At 40.5% G+C, this 20,353-nt stretch overlaps 1 protein-coding gene across 6 annotated transcripts in view; it reads left to right on the forward strand.

The window, feature by feature from the left end:
- Nucleotides 1–20,353, forward strand: part of BMPR1B (bone morphogenetic protein receptor type 1B) — a 236,618-nt gene that overhangs the window by 203,603 nt on the left and 12,662 nt on the right. For all 6 annotated transcript variants that reach the window (XM_019614786.2, XM_031553114.1, XM_019614788.2 and 3 more), the window contains 5 exons: nt 1,113–1,268; nt 9,917–10,019; nt 10,975–11,077; nt 18,111–18,207; nt 18,968–19,106. In XM_019614786.2, the coding sequence (XP_019470331.1) occupies nt 1,113–1,268; nt 9,917–10,019; nt 10,975–11,077; nt 18,111–18,207; nt 18,968–19,106 (598 nt within the window). The remainder of the gene's footprint in view (nt 1–1,112; nt 1,269–9,916; nt 10,020–10,974; nt 11,078–18,110; nt 18,208–18,967; nt 19,107–20,353) is intronic.

Raw genomic sequence — 20,353 nt, forward strand, 5'->3', positions numbered from 1 at the left:
CCATCCCAGCCCCAAAACAGCAACTTATTGCTATCCCCTCTGCCTGTTTGCCCACCCCTTCTTTCTCTAGGGAGTCAAGGAGGATGGAGTTTTCTTTCAGTCCACAATGTATCAGTCCTGGTGTTGGAAATTTGGGAAGGATTTCAATTAGAGACAAAGAAGCAGTCAACCAAAACAATAATAATAATGCCAATTGTTTCTGAAGATTTAACAGTAGATCAAGAATTTCAAGCCTGTTCTTCTACTACTCTGTTGGAGACAGCTGCTCATAAAAGACTCTTTAGTTCAAGATTCTTTACAAGGAAGCACCAGGAAAGTGAGAAACTACCTACTGAAGCTTTTCATGCTGATCTCATTTTTGTCTTTGAAAATTAAAATATTCATAAGCACTGAAAGCTGATATTTATGAGAAGAATTGGGGTAGAGGGAAGAACAAGTTGCTTAAGCAGCTCCTAACCCATCATCAGCATCTCCAGCTGTACTGCAACAGCCTCATGGAGATTCAGTATTCTGATTTTTTAGAAGTAATCATCTCCATGTATTTCTGTTCATTTTAGGGTGCATTCTTGCATTTTACTTTGTTTACAGTATTTTGGAAAAACATATGGAAAAACAAGGAAAATTTTTATAAGTAGCCTTTATACTGTTCAGTGACAGAAAGTTCTGTTGAACTTGAGAGAGCATCACTTTGTTAGATCTTTTCCGAATTATACATGTTCTGTCTTCAGAGCTGTAAATCCCAGTCAGTGTTACAGAGTTCAGTGGATGAAGATGTGTGCCAAGTAAAAGAAGAAACAAAGTGCAAAGGTGCAATCAAGGATCTGAGCTATGTAATGCAATAGAAGAAAAGCTGCACTGCACAGTATGTAAAGCCCAGCATATCTCTTATTTGCAACACTGGCAGCAGCTGAACTTGAACATCAGCACCTTTAATCTAAGGCCACTGAGGCTCAAGGAGCCTCAAACACCACAGACTTCTAAAGAAAATTCTTCTGTAGCAAATAACGGTTCAAATAACTCAAATTTTGATGAGAAGGAATACTTTAAAGCCTCCATTTCATGTCTTGCAACCCTGCCTAAATATTTTTTCCTCTTCCTTGATTTCTTGCTAGTTTCCTGGACAAGATGCCCTTGCTAAGCTCCAGCAAGTTGAGCATGGAGAGCAGAAAAGAAGATGGTGAGGGGACAGCACCTGCCCCTCCACAGAAGAAGCTGTCATGTCAGTGCCACCACCATTGTCCTGAGGACTCAGTCAACAGCACCTGCAGGTTCGTGGTAAAACATAAGAAAACCTGTTTGTGATGGTTCTGCAGTCTCAAGTTGGGTGTTAGTTCTTGTTTGAGCAGTAATCGCTAAAGGAGTTGTTTAGAAATCAGCTGTTTTTTTTTTACCTAGAGTCAGCTACACATCTGTATTTTCTTGTTATAGTATTTACATATTTCAAGTTTTAGATAAATACTTATATTAATTCTTTTTATATATGATATATTCTGAATGTAGTAGTTTGTTTTTAAAGGGTGTATGTGATTGATGAGAGGAGACTTACTGGAAATATATTGAAGTGTCTATAAATGCTCATAAATTTATAATCAATCTTCATAAAGCACCATTTATCATAAGAAACCTACTCTTTTGTATGTGTTTTTACAGAAGTGTTTTGTAGGTTGATAAGACATCTTGTTTCATGGTAGAAGTCTTCTTCTCTTGAGGTGAAGTGTTAAATACTTTTTTTTATGGTAACTGTACTCTTATGGTCTTTCGGCAGGCACTGGTTAGAGTACTGTAAACTTATTTGGGTTGGATTCTGCTTTTTCCCAGAGGTCCTAACCCCCTAAGATGGACATATCCTGCTGTGCCTTGGAGGCTCAGCACTGGCACTGCCTGATACAGCAGAGTGGACCAGTGGTACCTGCAGTGGAAGCACACTGCTCTTCCCCCACTCTGACTCTTTCCACAGGGTGCTCCTGCAGCAAACACATGAACTATTGCTGCTGAATTAGGGTGCTGATCTAACACCCCTCTTGGCTTGAGATGAATGCACAGTTTGTATTTGCAACCATGTAGGGGTGAACTCTTCATTGGCTTCACATGAATATCAACTTTTTATTCTGCTTACTTAAAAACCAGTAAAATACTGGAGATACTGCCTGCTCTAGACTACTGGAGTTGTGCAACTGCAGGAAGCATCAAAGCAGGACACAGATACGAGCCCACCTGGATAAGCCAGTTGTGTATGCAGTTATGTTTGAGGTGAGCCTGTCTAACGTTGTGTCAGTGCTGGCTAGATCTTCCAGGCAGCACGTTAAGAAGATAGACGAGGAAAAACCCAATGTTGTTGAAGACAAATTGCTGTTTCTTGGGATTTTATGAGTGTTGTTCTGTAGCTTGACTTGGTTCAGTTCAGCCTGCAGTTTCACACTGAGGTGTATCACAGTTTTTGATGACAGCTGTAAATACTACTTCCCCCTTTCAACTTCTTTCTTCAAACCCATATATAGCTAGAAGTCAGACTGTTCTCAAGTGGCGGTCCATTTAAAAAAAGCTATAAAAATTCCCTCTGAAATCAGTTTTCCTGTTCCTGCCCATCAAGAGCCATTGCTTTCACACGTACTGCCTTGCATGCATCAACAGGAAAGATGCAGAAGACTTGAATCCATTAACTGTGAAGCACAAGAGGACCCATGTTAAGAAACTGACTCATTGAATGATTTATACTCCAACTTTGGGTACACTGTTGCATGTTTTATCCACTTTTTCCCATCCTGTGCTGTTACCTGAGCACTATCCAATTTGCCCAATGAACAGCAATATAGTGGCTGAAGAGTTTAGAGAAATTTTAAATTAAAAATGTAGATTATTTGAAATTAAATACCCTACCTTTGTGGTTTATCAGCAATAATCTTTTTCAGGATAGTGATCGTGGCCATAGCTCTCCTTACCTTGATATGAGAGCTGCAGTGAGGTCAAAGGACAACAAAGCATACAACATGCCTTGTCTTCTCTGCACCTGCTTAACTGTGTCAATCTTTTGCTTCTTAAATTCCTTATGCTTAGCTGGAATTAAGGATGAAAAGTGAAAAGGGACCTTACAGTGACAAGGAAGTTCTAAGCCTAACATTCCAGTATCTGGCTTTCAAAAGATTTGGCCAAGCCCAGTCAGGTGAGCAGGAATTATGAGTTTCCCCATGCTTTGAGATATTTCTACTAGTCAGCCTGTAACTGTCATGCTTCGTGCTAGCCTGAACGACTATTGGCACAGTTTGAAAGCACTCAGGAATTTTCATTTAACTTCACTCTAAAGAAAATTACACCGTATTGAAATTCAAATATTATTGATTGTGCTTTGTTTGTCTGAAGAATAAATAAACTGTTCCAGATTAAAAGTTATTGCATTAATTATCATCTTCCCTCAGATATAGTCACTAAAAGCTTTCAATATTTGATAAGAATTGAACACTGTTGGCATCTCTGTCAGTCTGTTAAGATTTGAGCTGTACTGGAGTCTGCAGGGCTCTGAGCTACATTGATTCAGAGCATCATGCACTGTTACTACTGAGGCTTCCACGAGAGCAGAGGAGCTTTTTGTGTGCCCAGGAGCAAGGAGGGCTCCCAGAGTTCAGTGGAAAAGCAGTTCCAACTGTGGCTAAATTAGAAGCCCTGGAATAAAAGAGGCAGTTCCACCACAGTCGCTAATAGAAATCTCTTATAAATAGCATTCTGCAATCCCTGCTGAAGTTTTTGGTCTGCTACCACAAATATTTATCTATCAGGACACACATACTGAGCAGATAACTAGTAGCCTGAATGTTTATGTAAAAGTGAGGACATCTGGTGGCCATTTAAAGTTCTCTCTGTAATTGTATTGTTTTTAAATTTGAAATAAATATTCTTAAGCCACATCCGTGTCAAGTCTTTGACCAGCCTTCCGTGTTTCTACACAGAATTAACCTTTCTCTGTATTTTTTCAACTTACGTGCAATAGTCCTCTAGGAAACTATCAATGATACCCACAGCTGCAAGTGCACATTATTTTATCAACAACAAATCAATAGCTCTAGCTTGAAGAGCGTTCTTTAAAATGGATCAATCTATGAGCACATTAAGTTTTGAAAGACTCATTAGAAGGACATTTCATCAAGAGTCAGTAGTGGGGAGTGGTGAAAGGATACTGCTGTGTGTGGTAGACCAAACCAGGAGCAGAGGGTGATACCCTAGCTGTTACCTTACCCACTAACACCCTGTCCCCCTCAGTGTACCTAAACACAACTGGCAGATCTAGGTCTACTGATAGCTGTGCCAAGGGGCCAGCTAGTTCCAGGCTGGAGCAGCAGGAGAGGGAAGTAGAGGTAGGCACTCTCTCATCATAGCTTGGAAGGGATGTAGTGCTCAAGACTGAGGTCAAGCAGAGCTTCTCGGCAGAATGTGTGGTTGGGTGGTGTGAGGGTACCACTCAGGTAATTAAAGCTCATTAGTGTACTTGAGGCCCTGATGATTAAGGTCTTTGTAAAAGTTTCATGGTTCTTTGCTTGTAAAGGGTGTGCTAACCTGTGGTGTGTTGGAACTTCATTCTTTTGAACATCTGTGCAGTCCATAAAAGGCTTTCAATAAAGAAGCTCAGAGCTGCTTTGAAACAACCAGGACCTCATTTTACGGTTCCATTTTAAGTTTTGTATGGGCAAAATGAGTGTGTGGGCAGTTGTGTCTAGTCAAAATTAGTTGCATATTTTTAAAAGTATTGTTAGATTTAATTGGCTATCAGTGTAATGGGATTGCAATAAAGGCAGAGCTGATTAGGTTCTCAGTTGCATTCTCTTTACATTCATAAATAAATGCTGACAGTTTTAGGAATCAGGGTGATAGAATTTAATTTCTTATGGTTTCTGCCCAACTGTGTCTTAAGGTAGCATTGGTTATCTAATGCAATAAAATAATTAAGTTGCTTTTTCAGCATTACCAGGGGTGATAATTCACCTGACTGATTTTATTTTCATTTTCATGTTCTCTGGATAATGGGATTGAATTTTCTATGTAATTTGATATGTAGAGGATTTAACAGTGGGCCGAAGCACTGAGTTCAAACACCTTTTCTTTTAGTCACTTTCAATTTTTAGTGTAAAATTAAACACTTCCTAATCAGGGAGCTGATTAGATGAGATGTCGCATGTTAGCTTAATTTTATTTTTAATGTAAGCCTTTACACAGGGCTGCACGGGAGGCAAATAAGTCTGTTTTGATGGGTAAAATCAATAGTGAACAACCCTTGCAAGCTCCACTCTTTTCTTCTTTTCCCCTTCAGCCTTATGTCCCATATATGGCTCAGCAGATGACTTCTCCCTGAGTGCTCAAATCAAGGTCCAGATCTCCATCCCACCCTTTTGAACCATGCTTCAGAAACTGCTTGTTCTTAGTTTTGCTTAGAGGCTTCCTGTATCAGTTTTTAATATATGCCTTATGCTAAACAGTAATGCAGATCCAATTTCCCTGTACAGAGACCTGTTGCATTACTTGGTGTTATGGTGTTGAAGTAGTTAAGATTTCCCTTGCATATTGAATTTACTTAAACCAAGAAAACATTCGAAAATAGCAAGTACCCACGTTGAAGTTGCCCTACCGTTAAAAAGGAGAGTACATCATGCAAATTAAACTGTACTGTAGTCTTAAAACCAAGTAAAATAAATTATTTGGCCAGTGTTTAAATTTTTTACACAAAAGAAAGAAAAGGAAAAAATAAAGGGGAAAGGGAATAGAGAAAAGTATGTAGCTGTATGTTGATAGTTTCCTTCTTTATAGTTCTCACATTTACTGAAACGGATTTTGCACATAAGTGAAAGGTACTGGAGGGACCTGGTGAACGTGCAGAGAGGTACCCATGCTTGATGCTACTGCCATATCCAAGCTTATGCTACTAGATCTGTTAGACTTGTCAAATCTCACATACTTAGCATGTAGCCTGGATAGTCTGGCATTGTGTCTTGAATTCTGCATTGTGACTCACGTATCATGGAAAACTGTGGTCTGATTTGTGATAAGAGCAATGTGCGGCACATCTGATAGGCTGAGTCATGTCTGGGAAGATCATACAGAGATAATATTGATGGATTGATGTATATTGGAAATAGAATCTATGGGAAGATATTCTGCTAGGATATGTTGGGTATCTTCCCCTCCATGCTCTCTGTGTAAGATAGTAAAGTTGTCACTGAACACCCTGATGATCTTACTCTCTTCATCATCGTATTGCTTTCAGTGTGATGCCAAAGGGTATGACACATAGCAGAACATGGTAGGACCAGCATCACTATTTGAAAGACTAGTGGGGCCAGGAACTTTGTCTTCCTGTGGGCCATCTTCTATGCTTTGTCACGTCTGTATGTCTCTGATTGCCTTTGGAGTAGCTGTGCAAATGTGAAGGTGCATCTGGCTCAACAATTGTGTAATGCTCTCCTTCCCACATGGTTTCACGTTACGTCCCTGATGCACAGCCACTGTTATTTCTTCTGGAGAATTAGCCTGTACTTAGCACATTCAGGGGGCTCTTTGTTTTATGGATGATATCCAAAGACACTGTTTTGCTGAATTTGGCCTTCGGCATCTTCCTTAAGTGAATGATATGACAAAATAGGTGAAATAGATGCAAACTGAGAGTCAGCCGGCCAATTTTTGAGTTAGATCATTTCATCCAATCTTTGTAGAAGTATATGGACTTTCACTTTCTGGAGATTGTGTAATAACAGTTTTTAATCATTTTTTAAAAACAGCACAGAAGTTTGCCATGTTCCCTAGGATGAAAATGAAAAGATGGTGTAGTTCTTTCTGATATCAAAACCAGGATATCAAAATGGGGAGGAGGGGAAAAAAATATAACACCCATATGGACTCAATTGCAAATGGAATTAAATGTAAGGACTCTTTTCACCAAGTTTTTTAACCCATCTGCTTGTCATAGCACCAAATCACATGAAGGAACGATGTTGCTTTTCCAAGTTATATATTGCCATGTCTGAGTGCATATAGAAAGCAGGACAGAAAATCTTCAACAGGCAAGTTTTGGTAGCTGGATCTTCTGTGTATTCTTGGTATTGCATCTTCTGTGACCAATGGCTGTCGGCCAGTAAGGACATCTGTGTGAGCAGCTGCAGAACTGTTGGCCTCTGTTCCTCTCTTCTGACATTTAGTAAAGCTCTTGGTTAAGATCACCTCTTTTGCTCAGGTAATCTGTAATTGTAGCAGCACCTTCTATATCACTGCCTACCAGTGTTTCTGCTACAAACTCCCTCTGTTTCCATGGCATTTGTCTTGGCTGTGAAAGTTCACTCTTGGCAAATGTGCGACATACCAAATCTGTGCTTATTAGCAATCACATCCAACTTGCATTCAATTGCTCTCCTGCATCGCACCTTAAGAAGCTGATGCTTTAGTGAAGGAGGTTAGTGGATGTGTACGGGGTTGTACCCATCGGGATGAATTCCTTCTTTACACAACAGTCTCAGATTTTCAGAGTCAAATTATGCAGAATTCTAATTGCGCATATTAAAAACCAAATTGGTTGCAAGTGGAGAATGTGTTTCTTTGTATATGTCAGCAGTGTGCTTGTGTTTCTATTTGTGCAGTCACCAAATTAAACATCAAATTAGAGATGATATACAACTAAGTTGTCCCTAACTTGTTAGAATAAGGAAAGTTTGAGGCAGGTAAGTCAATAAACCAGCAGTGGTATGCTGTGCCCTTTCCTTGCAATGCGGAGTTCATCTGACAGCCTGTGAACCAGGAGAAAAGCTCAGGGTAGAAGGGTGGGAATGAAAGACTTTGTTCTTTTCAGAAGTGTCACCTCTATCTCCTTCCCAAATCTGCAGTAAAACAAAGAATTCTTATATTGTATGAACACTTTTTATTTTTTCTTAGTGTTAGAATCAACTGGAATCAATATTTATTCTGATTGGCATTGCTATTTTTAGTTTTCTCATGCGTTTCTCTCATTACTCTATTGTTGCCTGTAAAGAACATGATTTACCTTTATTGTTGGAGCTTTATAACTTTTACATTTTGCTCTATCTAGTGTAATATTTTTTGTCTTTTTAAATCCGAAGTAAAATTTTCAGAGGGACTGAAGTGCTTGAGGATCCCAAATTCAATTTTCTAAAATGAGCAAAGGATCAGAGTCCCATGACAAGTCAGAAGAAATGAAATAAAATTGCTGACTTTTCCTGCTTCTTTTTCCCTTCTGCAAACAATTTGGCTTTTCCTTCAGCCCCTGTCCTTTGGTGAACAGAGAGTTTTTGGTTTTCGCTGTGAATTACTAGCTGAGGAGTTCTTTTTTGTGTTTCACTGGATTGCAATTTATTCTTTTGTTCTGTCCCCTGGGTTACACTTACTCATTACTTTGAATCAAAGGCACCATGCAAACAAATAAAATCTAATCTAATATAATATTCTACTCTAATGGATTCCTTACAGTCTCTCTTCTTGGCAATCCTATCGTTCCTATCTTAAGCTTCGGCAATGAAATCAAGGTGGTTGTTGCCCAGAAGGACAGCTGTCTCCTTTGCCTTGCTTGTATGCACAGTGTCAGAGAGGAGTAGAACCCCTAGCTCTCTTTTCTCTGAGAAAGCAGTTTGTAACATACAATTGGTTACTTTTCAAATCCAGAAGTCAATAACAAGTGATAGATTATTATTTGAAGTAATAAGCTTACAGTGGCTAGACCCTGCACCACTAATATAAAAATATGCTACTGCAAATGTTTGACATGATTCTTTTCCAGCCAGCATCTGTCTGTCCTGTGGCTAATACTTACAAATCGTGTTTATCTATTCCATGTGTAACAACACCCTTTGAATCCTACATCTTATTTTCTTTTCTCTTGCTGCTCTGTTAGACTTCCTTTCCTTCCACTGGGAGCAAATCATCTGAAATTTTGCGGTGCTTAAATTTTCTAATCCTTTTTTCTTTTTATTTCCTTTTTTTAACTGAGTTTATTCTCCTCAGAAAAATACTTGCTGAGCGTAATAACCAATGTTATTTTCCCATGAAAGTAAAGGAATATTTTTTTGTGACGTAAATATATTGGATTAAATAATTCTTTCTTTATTTCTGGATCCTTTTCCTCCAAATCAGTCAACTTGTGTTCCTCACTTATGTTACATACTCGCCGTCAGTAATTAGAAATTAATGCATAGCAATCTCAGTAAAATGAAGTCTCCCTTTCGTACCCTCCCCCCCTTTATGCAGCATGCAGGCATTTGACCTTCATCAAGGAAAAACATTTATCACCAGCACCATCTAGCCATCTGTTAGTATGCTTATCTTCCATGGGACACAGTTGTGTAAATGGGAGTGTTTTGGATAATTTCAGGATTGTAACCCAAGTAAACAGTTATGAAGAGTGTTGATGATAACTCAAGGACTCACACACCAGCGTTGCAGTTTGTAATACCTCTAAAACAGGAATCACAAATCACTCTTAATAATATTTCACAGCGAGGATCTCAAGAATGTTTCTTTCTCCATATTCCCACCATGATGCATGTAGTCATGCCTTGTTCCCATGCACAGGGCAGACCTGCTGTAGCATTGCTGTTTGCATTTATGTAGGTTTCCAAAGCCTTCACACATTAATGACTGCAGGCGTTTACAGAGAATTAAGATGTTAGTGGGCTTTGTTGCTGTGAAATTTTGGATAGGTGAGTATGGCATGCTGTCAGCTGTTTTGTGCTGTTACAGCAGATTGCATGTGTGCCTGCCTTTTACCACACGCGCAATAGTGTTTCAGCCCTTTATGTTTTGTCATGCTGCTGGAGGAAATATGTTGCTTTGGTAATGGCAGATTTTCCTTCCAATTAATAATGCTGAAGACTGTGTTTAACAGCATGTTTTTCACTTCAGAACCTTGTACTGATTCGTTCTTTTCAATCCTCAGCACTGACGGCTACTGCTTCACCATAATAGAAGAAGATGATTCTGGTGGACATTTGGTCACCAAAGGATGTCTAGGATTAGAGGGCTCAGACTTCCAATGTCGGGTAAGAAAGTGTTGGCTGCCTGAGTATTGCTTGAATTTTGATGGCTTTCAATTGAAGTGCAGTCAGCAGATATTAAAATGGCCATGCGCTCAATTTCTGTTCATTTGGCAGAAGGTTGCTGAGGGGATTGCATTTATATCCCAGAATGTTTATGTCAGTGATGTTATAGCTGTTCCTTTCAAAAACTTAAGGTTTTGTTTTTACCCGTGTTGCATCTAGCAACACCCCCGCTCAGAGGAAGTTTGAATTTAGAGAAATACAATTTAATTATTTAAGTCCCAGAGTAAATTTAGTCAGGATGTTGTTTTATGGACCTCAGCAGCCTTTTTCTTACATGCAGTTCCAATGTGCTTTTTTATTTCCAATGCTGAAAGTCTGATGATCACCCCTCTAGAAAGTCTTGCAGCAGGAATTGCAAGAGTCTGGGCAGTAGAAGATGACTCTGGAGTATTTAACTTCTACAGTTGTCCTTAAATTATTTTACTTGAGTACAGGGCCACTCTAGCCAGGGCTGCTTCAAAGTCAGTGGAAGGTATTTTGCTCAGCTTTCCATGAGAGAAGCAACAGCAACTAAATAAGTCCACGCAGCAATTCAGCAATTCCTGTATTACTCTGGCTAAACTAGTTTTTATAATATACTAACTTATTTTATACTGCAACTCCAAGTGATGCACACAGGAGACTTTCAGAGCTCTGTTTTGAGCTCTTAATGACAATAGGTTCCTTCTGCAGCACTAAGGCATCAATAGAAACATGTGAGAGGGGGATTAATCTCTTAATCATTTAAATGACTTGTTTTTTTGGATACATTCAGCGGCACAAATCCTTATTCCACACATCCTGGCAATCTGTAATATTCTGCAAACCTGCTACATCTTTTTCTGCAGTGTCAGAATGAGTGTGTTTGCTTACAACACAGTTAATTACTTGCTTTCTCTGAAACTGTGTATTTCAGGATACTCCTATTCCACACCAAAGAAGATCTATTGAATGTTGCACAGGCCAAGATTACTGTAACAAACATCTTCACCCGACGCTGCCTCCACTGAAAAATAGAGGTAAAGGGAAGTCCTTCCAGGCCCAAACTGACCTTTTTCTGCTATCGCCCTTTGTGTCTCAGGAAGAAACAAAGCCATAACCAAGGCACCCACATCCAAGTGTACATGATTAGAGAGATGAGCCCTACTAAAAACTGTCTGGGTTTATTGAAATAGAGAGCAGTGTCTTGATCCATGGTTGCAGGTTCCTGCTGTTATTCGTGTTGCTCACATGCAGTGAGCACCGGATGAATTATTTGCTCAATATTGTCATAGATTTGCTGGCTGTTAGTGGTTGTCTCAAAGACTGAAGTTGCATGTGGCAGGGGATGGCTCTTTCTGTGTATAGTTTTTGCCTGATAACAAAATTGAATCCTCTATCTGTTCATAACAGCACACAGATCTGGGACCAGATCTCTAGAGTTTAATCTAGCATTTCAAACTGACTTAAATCCATAAAGCGTTTCTTACTTATTGGACCCAGTAATCCACTGAAGTGGATTTTCTACTTGAAAAACGTCACTCAAAATAGAATGAAAAGTGAAAACTCATGCAATTACTATTATTTTGTTGGTGTGTGCTGTTATTAAGAACAAATGGAAGTGTTTTAACTTTAAGTAGATTCTGAGGCAAGCCTAGGTCAGGTTTAGGTGTGTTTGTTTTGTTTAAACATTGCTTTCTGAAAATTGATAAAACTATTTTGGCTGGATATGGCAGATTCCATTTTAAAGAATGTGTTTCTGGGATGAGTGTAACATTCTTCCTTCATAAACTCTTGGCATCGTCAACAATGGCCAAGATCTGTGGAGGTCAGCATGGAATTTAGTCTGTGAGAGTATGTTCAGGGTTGAAAAAGAATTTGTAATCATGGCATTCTGAGTTGGAAATCCAAACTGGCAAACAGCAGCTACTTACATATAAATGTATGCTCATAGAAAGCCTTCTCTCATGTAAGACATTCCCTTCACACCTATGAAACTCTGCACAGATGGGCTGCAGCGCCAGGCCTGTGGAGGGTGGTATATAAATATTTCACTATTTACTAGCAAGTCATTAAGTCAGTGAAACCTCGTAAAATTCCAACTTCCAACATGAGAGTTATGTACTATTTTGTTGTGTAATTTTTTTCATTTTAAAAAGTTATTTGAACTGAGGGAGAAACTCCAAAAGGAAGTCAATATTTGTTCACACTTACTTAGTGTATCAATAAATATCATTACAGTTTGGAAGACAATTTCTTCTCTCTGCTGAGTTAATTCTGTGTTAAATCTACTTAAAAGTACTGAATCAGTGCCAAACATTAGGCATCTGCCTTATTAAATTTTTAGATATTTGGCTGTACTATCTGCTGCTTATACGGAAAACAGTAAAACAAGATTTTTATGGTAGCAGAAATTGTTTGGATCAACATTTACTTTGCTGTGTGTACATGGTTAAAAAAAAGTATCACTTGGGCACTTGTGGTGGCAGACCCATTAAACAGCAGATAGATTTTTTTGATGAAAGAATAATGTTATGGAGTTGGAGCAGGACTCTAGCCATTTTATAATTGATATTTTATACTGACAAACAAAAGACAACGCATCATTCAACGTATTCTGAGGATTTTTGTTTCAGCTAAGTTTGTGTACTACCAATGTCCTGACAGCGTATTCCAGAAGCTGCTTCTTCCCATGTGGCTGAGCAGGGCTGAAGCCAGCACCTTTATTAAAGCCTTAAGCACATATGTCATTCCTGGTGCCAGACCTGTTCTTATGTGCCATGGCTGTATGCTAGTTTAAAAGCTCGGAGCAAAGCCTGGACTTAGAGGATTCTCAGAGCAGCTGTGTACAAATACTGAGTGCCCACTATTGCCAGTGTTCAGTACTGTGCACTGTGATCATTATGTCTGTTGGAAACTTTTAGACTTGGCTATGATTGAATGAGAGCTGTGAGACTTGTCATTACGTTTCTCATAAGCTGGAAGTATGACAAAAGGAAGATTAACCTAAAAACAAGCTTCTAGGAAGCTTCCTGACCTTCAGGATTCCACGAAAAATATGTGTGCTACTTGGCATTTAAAAAACAAACAGAAGTTTGGCTTCTGAACTTACATCCAAGGTCATATCTCATGGGAAACAGAGCCTAGGGAGATCATCCAGCTGCAGGTCAGAGGTTGTTGAACTGCAAATTAACCCGCACACCAAGGTAACATCTCCAGAGAGGCAAGCGGCTTGTGTCCTGGAAGTGTTTTTCCAGGCCTGCCATGTGCTGAAAGACAGTTTTACCCTCTCCTTGTGAAAAGAAAAGAGAGCCATGCACATGAGAGTGGGAGTTCAAAGAGTTAGCACTGGTCAAAGCAGGATTTTCTTGAACAAGATGGAAGAAAGTAAGAGCCAAGCTTAAGTTTTGAGCTCATCTTGGTACAAACCTGGCAAGTTAAAATAGCCAGATGATACCACAAAATCCTTGTACCAACTATGTATTTGTCTTATTGAGGAAATGAAAATCATGACTGGGTCTGAAACAACACCTCTGCTTTAAGCAATAAAAGATATTCCTGGAAATCCCTGTGAAAGTGCAGACTGAGACCAGTCGAAAGGAGAAATATATCTTTACTGATTTAGAGCCTGTATAAGCAGAAGTGGTGGTGCCACCGTGTCTGGCTCCCTGCCTGTAGAGCTAGTGATGAATGGGCAAGGGAACGATTGGAGGAACGATGGGATTTGATGTGTGCACACAGTCTCCACGCCTCGGATTTCACTGCCATTTTTACTTGGATAATCTTAACATTGTGAACTGGACAAAACGGGGAGAGAGGAGAGCCTTTGACACCCTGATTTCTCCCTTCAACCTACTGTGTGGTATTTGCAGTGCACTCATCAGCATGACCCTGAAAATGGCAAAGTGGGGTGAATGGGAGGGGGAGAAGGTAGAAAGCATAGAAGAGTAACTGAGAGGCAGGCTGGTGTAACGAGATCCTGCTTTTGTTGCCACTTCTTCCTTTCTGTGCTGATCATATCTGACTGCTGCACGCATCCATGTTTTCTTACAACCTAAAATTGTTTGTAAACATGCTGTGTGCTAGGCTTTGCTGTTATATGTGAGCCAAGGTACCTGAGGAAGCTTCCCAAACTTACTATTTGTTTGTTTTGTGTTACCCTCATTGAGCTCACAGTCATAGCTCACTGCTGCCTTGTTGGGAGCTGCTGCTTATTCTCATAATGTCACTGCTTGGCACGTTGCAGTTGCCAAGGAACATAACAGTAAGAAGCGCAGCACCAGTCTTAAAGAGCAGAGCTTCTCCATCTCACACTTGTTGGTACCCACTGCAGAAACAAAGTGGACTCAGGCTGAGTCCTGTCCTGTCCCTCTCTTTGGAGGTGGTCTCAGCTGCCTAAAATGGTGCAGGAAGACCAGTTTTATCCTGCTGCACTGTGGGGAGCATCCTCATCAGTAGAAGGAGAGAGGAGTGAGTCTCCAGCAGCACTAGCCTGCCTCAGTTCAACAGCCTCCTGTTCCTGGGGTAACTCTAGCAGACAGCTCACATGGGAAGCTTGAGTGAAACACTGTGTTCACCATGTTGTTGAGGGCGATGGATGTCATCTCCCTGGACTTCGCAAGGCCTTTGACGTGGTGCCTCACCGCATCTGTCTCTAAATTGGAGAGGTGCGGATTTGAAGGATGGACTGTTCGATGGATAAGGAATTGGTTGGCTGGACACAGCCAAAGGATTGATCAATGGTTCTGTGTCAGGGTGGAGGCCGGTCACAAGCAGTGTCCCTCCTCAGGGGTTGGTCTTGGGACCGGTGTTCTTCAGCGTCTTCGTCAATGACATAGACTATGGCATCAAGTGCACCCGCAGCAAGTTTGTGGATGACACCAAGCTGAGCGGTGCAGTTGATATATTGGAAGGAAGGGAAGCAATCCAGAGGGACCTGGACAGGCTGAAGAAGTGAGCCCATGAAAATCTAATGAAGTTCAATAAAGCGAAGTGCAGGGTGCTACACTTGGGTCTGGGCAATCCCAGGTATTTATAGAAACTGAGGGAAGATCTCCTGGAGAGCAGTCGTGCGGAGGACTTGGGGGTTCTGGTAGATGAGAAGCTTGACATGAGCCAGCAGTGTGCGCATGCAGCCCAGAAGGCCAGCTGTGTTCTGGACTGCATTAAAAAAGGGGTGGCCAGCAGGGAGATGGAGATGATTGTCCTCCTCTATTCAGTTCTAGTGAGGCCCCATCTGGAGTACTGCGTCCAGGCCTGGGGCCCCCACTACAGGAAGGATGTGGAGCTCTTGGAGTGGGTCCAGAGGAGGGCCACTAAGATGATCAGAGGGCTGGAGCACCTCTCCTGTGAAGAAAGCTTGTTTAGCTTGGGAAGAGAAGGCTCCAGGGAAACTTCATTGTACTTGAAGGGAGCATATAAACAGGAGGGGGAATGGCTGTTTACGAGAGTGGATAGTGATAGGATGAGGGGGAATGGTTTTAAACTGAGACAGGGGAGATTTAGGTTAGATATTAGGAGGAAGTTTTTCACTCAGAAGGTGGTGAAGCACTGGAACAGGCTGCCCAAGGAGGTTGTGGATGCCCCATCCCTGGAGACATTCAAGGCCAGACTGGATGTGGCTCTGGGCAGCCTGGTCTAGTGACTAGTGACTCCGCACATAGCAGGGGAGTTGAAGCTAGATGATCATTGTGGTCCTTTTCAACCCAGGCCATTCTATGATTCTATGACAAACAGACATTACACATGGAAGAAGGGAGGCAGTTTTTTTATATTTTGTTGTCCATGTGCCAACTAGTTTATGAAGTCTTCAAGCCAGCAAGCAAAATTCTGCCAATAGGAAGTGTTTGAAAGGCAAGGCAACATCCGATTTAGCATCTCTGTAGCCTCTCTTCCTATGTGGCCAAATAAATATGAAGACATATGGAAGTCATTCTCCTTTTCCATGAGATCTGGTTGCATGCCCACTGTGATGTGCGCAGGGAGCTGTCACCTACTGCCACACTGACACATCCCTTCATGTCTTGCATGCTTTCCTTGCACTTACTGAAAAATTCTGTTGAAGTCTCAAGTTTGCGTTAGAGCTAAGCAACACTTCCAAGATGCCATCTGGCCTTGAGAAAAATACAGCCGTGTTTGTTTAGTTGTCTGAATGGGAGAAGCCCATTAGCAATGTTGGGCACGGTGTTTGAATCATTTAAAATGATCACAATACAATTAAGATCTGTCATTTTATCATCCTTCTCCCAGATGTACATAATCAAATCCACATAGTCAATGTAAACAATATTGGCACATCTGAAGTTCTTGTAGTGCAACACTAGTACTACACACGTCTGTGCAGATCCCTATTTATCTTCTCCTCAGCTGATGCACTGCAACATCTTCAATTATTACAAGCAACATATTTTAGAGGGAAGTGGATGGCAGACCCAGGCTGCCTATGGAGCATGAAATAGAGCCTTCGGACCTCCTCAGCAGCCCTCATCGTCACAGCAGAGAACTGGGTTCCCCCAGTGGGCTCTCTATTTCAGCTCCAGGCCAGGTAGAAATCTGTCGCTGCAGTGGGAATGGTGGGCTCTGGTGTTTTCCTGATAGATGTCATGTCAGTGTCCCCTTTCAAAAGCATTGGCTGTGGCTTGAATGTTTACATTGTTAATGCTCCGGGTGCAGGTAATGGCAGGTTAAAACATGACCAGCGTGATCAAAAGGTGCACTGGGAGGTAATCTCTGTTTGTAGTGAAAAAGGAAAGGGAAGGAATTGTTTGGGCACAAAAACAGAGGGAGAAATTGGATCTTTAATCTAAAAGAGCCTGACAGTAAGCCAAGAGTCCCTTAGGAATCTCCTTGTCTCATTACTCTTGTAAATCTGAAATGTAGTAGCACAATTCCCGAATGAATCAATGAGGATAGAGTTCTTGCATTTTATGATGCATTCGGCATTAGTGTGAAAGATGCAAGGCGGCAGGACTGGGAGAACTTCAGGAACTGTTATCCTCATATGCAGTAATCTAAATAGCAACTTCAGGAGAATGGTTTGTGTGTGTACATGCTGATGTGTAATTTTGAAACTGGGATGTTTAAAAGAAAAGCAGTGCTAAATATCTTTGGTTTACAGCAAGAAAGCATGGATGAAGGTCAGTATCACTTGCCTGAGTCAAGAATACAAATTTAGGGATTAGCGATGCACTTTAAAGCACAATATTAGTCTTCCATGCAAAGACTGACTGAAATATCTTAGTAGTTTTCATGCTGTAGTGTTTCCTCAAGTTATTTGACATGGTTCATCTTCAAAGTGTTTTACAGAATAAATGCTGCAAGGATGGTTTCACCCCTCAATACGACTTTTTCTGGCACATAGGACTGGTATGGAATGAATGAGGAAAAAAAATGCTCATTTAAATGTTAAAACAGGATCAGAGAGGTGGAGTATTCTTCAGTGCTGGAAATATGCCTACAAAGTCTTTAGCAGTTTGCCTTCTCAGGGGTTGGGTGGTCTCCTCTGTTTCCCTACTAGGATAAACACAGTTATTTATTTGTTATATTAACTGTTCAATCAGATGCCAGTGATTTAAGATATGAATTTAAGATCTTTGCATGTCCTCACTGATCACATACGTTAAGACACAAAACAATGACTCCTGGTTTGATTTTCCTAATTGATTTCATTTAGAGTCAAACAGGGACTTGCAAATCCATGCTTTGACAGAGTAAGTATGCATCAGCATATGGGCTCCTGTGGGCACTGGTTCTGCCCTGCTAGGTGAGGGACAATGAGGACATGTACACCAGTAAAATCGAGAGGCATCGTGTACAGACCTGTAGTAGAATCACAGAGTCAAAATCACTGAATGATTTGGATTGGAAGAGGCCTTAAAGACCATCTATCTCCAACCCCCCTGCCTTGGGGAGGGACAGACCTGTTCTAGCCTGGCTTTACACACCTCCAAGGATGGGGCATCCACAGCTTCAACAATCTTGTGCTTGGTGTACATTTTTTCACACTGACTTTGTACCATCTCCCTTTCCAAATTTTCTCACTTCTTTCCTCCTGCTGCTCTGTTTTATCTCCAGACTTTGCTGAAGGAAACATTCACCATAAGGCCCTGCTGATCTCAGTGACTGTCTGTAGTATACTTCTGGTGCTTATCATCATATTCTGCTACTTCAGGTAAATAAGGAACATTTTATCACCTCATTAGCATTCTTCCTAACTTTTGTCTTTTTGTGGACTCACAATTTTGAAAAATTTAAGATTGGTATCATGGGAAAAAAAAAAAGAAAAAAATGTGATTTTATCATGTGAAAAGAATGTGTACTTTATTCATGTTATTCACAAACATACCTCATATATTCCATGTATAATCTTTCATCCAGCATCATAAGAAGCCTTTCGGTTTGAAGCGCAGATTGCTCTTTAGTGAAGCTGAGAATGCCACAGTACAAAACAATATATACAGAACAAAAAAACCTGAGGCTTCTCAGTGTGTTTATGGGTGAGGATCTTAAAAAAGAGGAGAATACAGGAATGTTAAGCGTGTCTAGAATATCATCATAATCTACATATGTTTAAATAATTCTGTGTGTTTTTTAAATACTCTCAGGTCCCATGATTGTTCCTCCTTTTACTTTTAAAAGACCCACTGCAGTTGGTAAATAAAATTTCGTATTTATTTTGTTTGTGTTTTAAGGTTCTGAAAGAAAAGCATCTCTTAGCTTTGCAAGCTCATAGCGCGCTGCACAGTCTTTGAATTTTATACATAGAGGTTTGATGCTAAAAACGGTTTGTTAGAAATAAAAGTGAAAATACTGGTCAGAGAAGCCAAGGAAGCCATGTGTCTATATTTGAGGCTGATGTGGAGGATAATGTTCTTTACCCTTTGTACCCGTGCTCATTATGTTGGAAGCTAACTTTAGTATACAAATGGCAGGTATAAGCGGCAAGAGGCCAGGCCCCGCTACAGCATTGGACTGGAGCAGGATGAGACCTACATTCCTCCTGGAGAATCCCTGAAGGATCTGATTGAGCAGTCCCAGAGCTCCGGCAGCGGCTCCGGGCTCCCTCTTCTGGTAAGGAAGCAACATTATCTGAATGTCAGTTCACAAGGAAAAAAGGAGTAAAGAGAGAAAACAAAATGACGCGCAAGAAATGTATTTTTTTTTAATGTTTGAAATGAGGCACTGTGTCTTTAAGGTTTGTCTTTCATTTATTATTATTTTTTATTTTCTCCTAGAATTGACAAGGATTTAAGCTGACAAACAACTGCATTAGAATCAGGAGAATTTTTTTTTCTCCTCATGTATACTCAGCCAAAAATCTTACTTGTTCTGTTTTGTTTTCTTTTTAATTCCTCTCTTAACTTAGAATACCACGGGGGAAATAGAGACCAACAGAGACCACAGAAATTTATCAGGATTTACCCCAGTGCAAATGACAGCGTTTAGCCTGCAGTCTTATTTTCTCACTTTTTATGTGCAACACACAATAGCTTTTCCAACACTGACATGTAGGCTTTATGTGAAAGAAATTGCAATTCATCGAATGTGGAACCTTTTTATGTGCAGACTTCACTTTGCATTCAGAAGTCAAGAATGAATTATTTTACCTTGTACTGAGGTAATCTCAAAGGTTAAAGGCATGGGGATGGAGTGAGCTTTACCATTATTTCTGAACTGACTGCAGGATGGCTGAACCCCCTCAGCTCACATGCCAGAAAGGCAATGGCTTTAGTTTCTGTAGTAAAACAATTCTGTTCAGCAGTTTGTTTTCTCAAGGGCCATTGTTGCTTTTTAGCACTGAAAGAACGGCACAAATTAGATTTCAGTTTCTTTTTTTCAGAAATTATGTCTCTAGACTCTTACAAACTGATTAATTTGTAGTGGTCCTATTACTGGTGATGTTGCCCAATTTCCAAGTACTGTCTATTGGTTTTTTTTTGCCCTCACATCTTGTTTTCTAAACCTAAAAGAGAAAAATAAATGGGAAACTTTATTTCCTTGAAATGAAGCAACAGATTGAGTGGCTGGCTAAAAGTGGACTCAGTTTGGACTCAGTTTGGCTGTGGATGCTCTGTCCCTGGAGGTGTTCAAAGCCAGGTTGTAGGGGACCCTGGACAACCTGGTCTAGTATTAAATATTGAGGTTCATGGCCCTACCTGCAGTGGGGGGCTTGGAGCTTCATGATCCTTGAGGTTGCTTCCAACCCAAACCGTTCTATGATTTGCTCTGACAGGAGTAAGAGCTGCTTAGAGTCTCATTTACGATGAGTACTAATTTTTTTTTTTTCTTAAATCTAATTTTGTGGCAACATAGCTGTT

This window comes from Meleagris gallopavo, chromosome 4 (genome assembly GCF_000146605.3).
Source record: "Meleagris gallopavo isolate NT-WF06-2002-E0010 breed Aviagen turkey brand Nicholas breeding stock chromosome 4, Turkey_5.1, whole genome shotgun sequence".
NCBI lineage: Eukaryota > Metazoa > Chordata > Aves > Galliformes > Phasianidae > Meleagris > Meleagris gallopavo.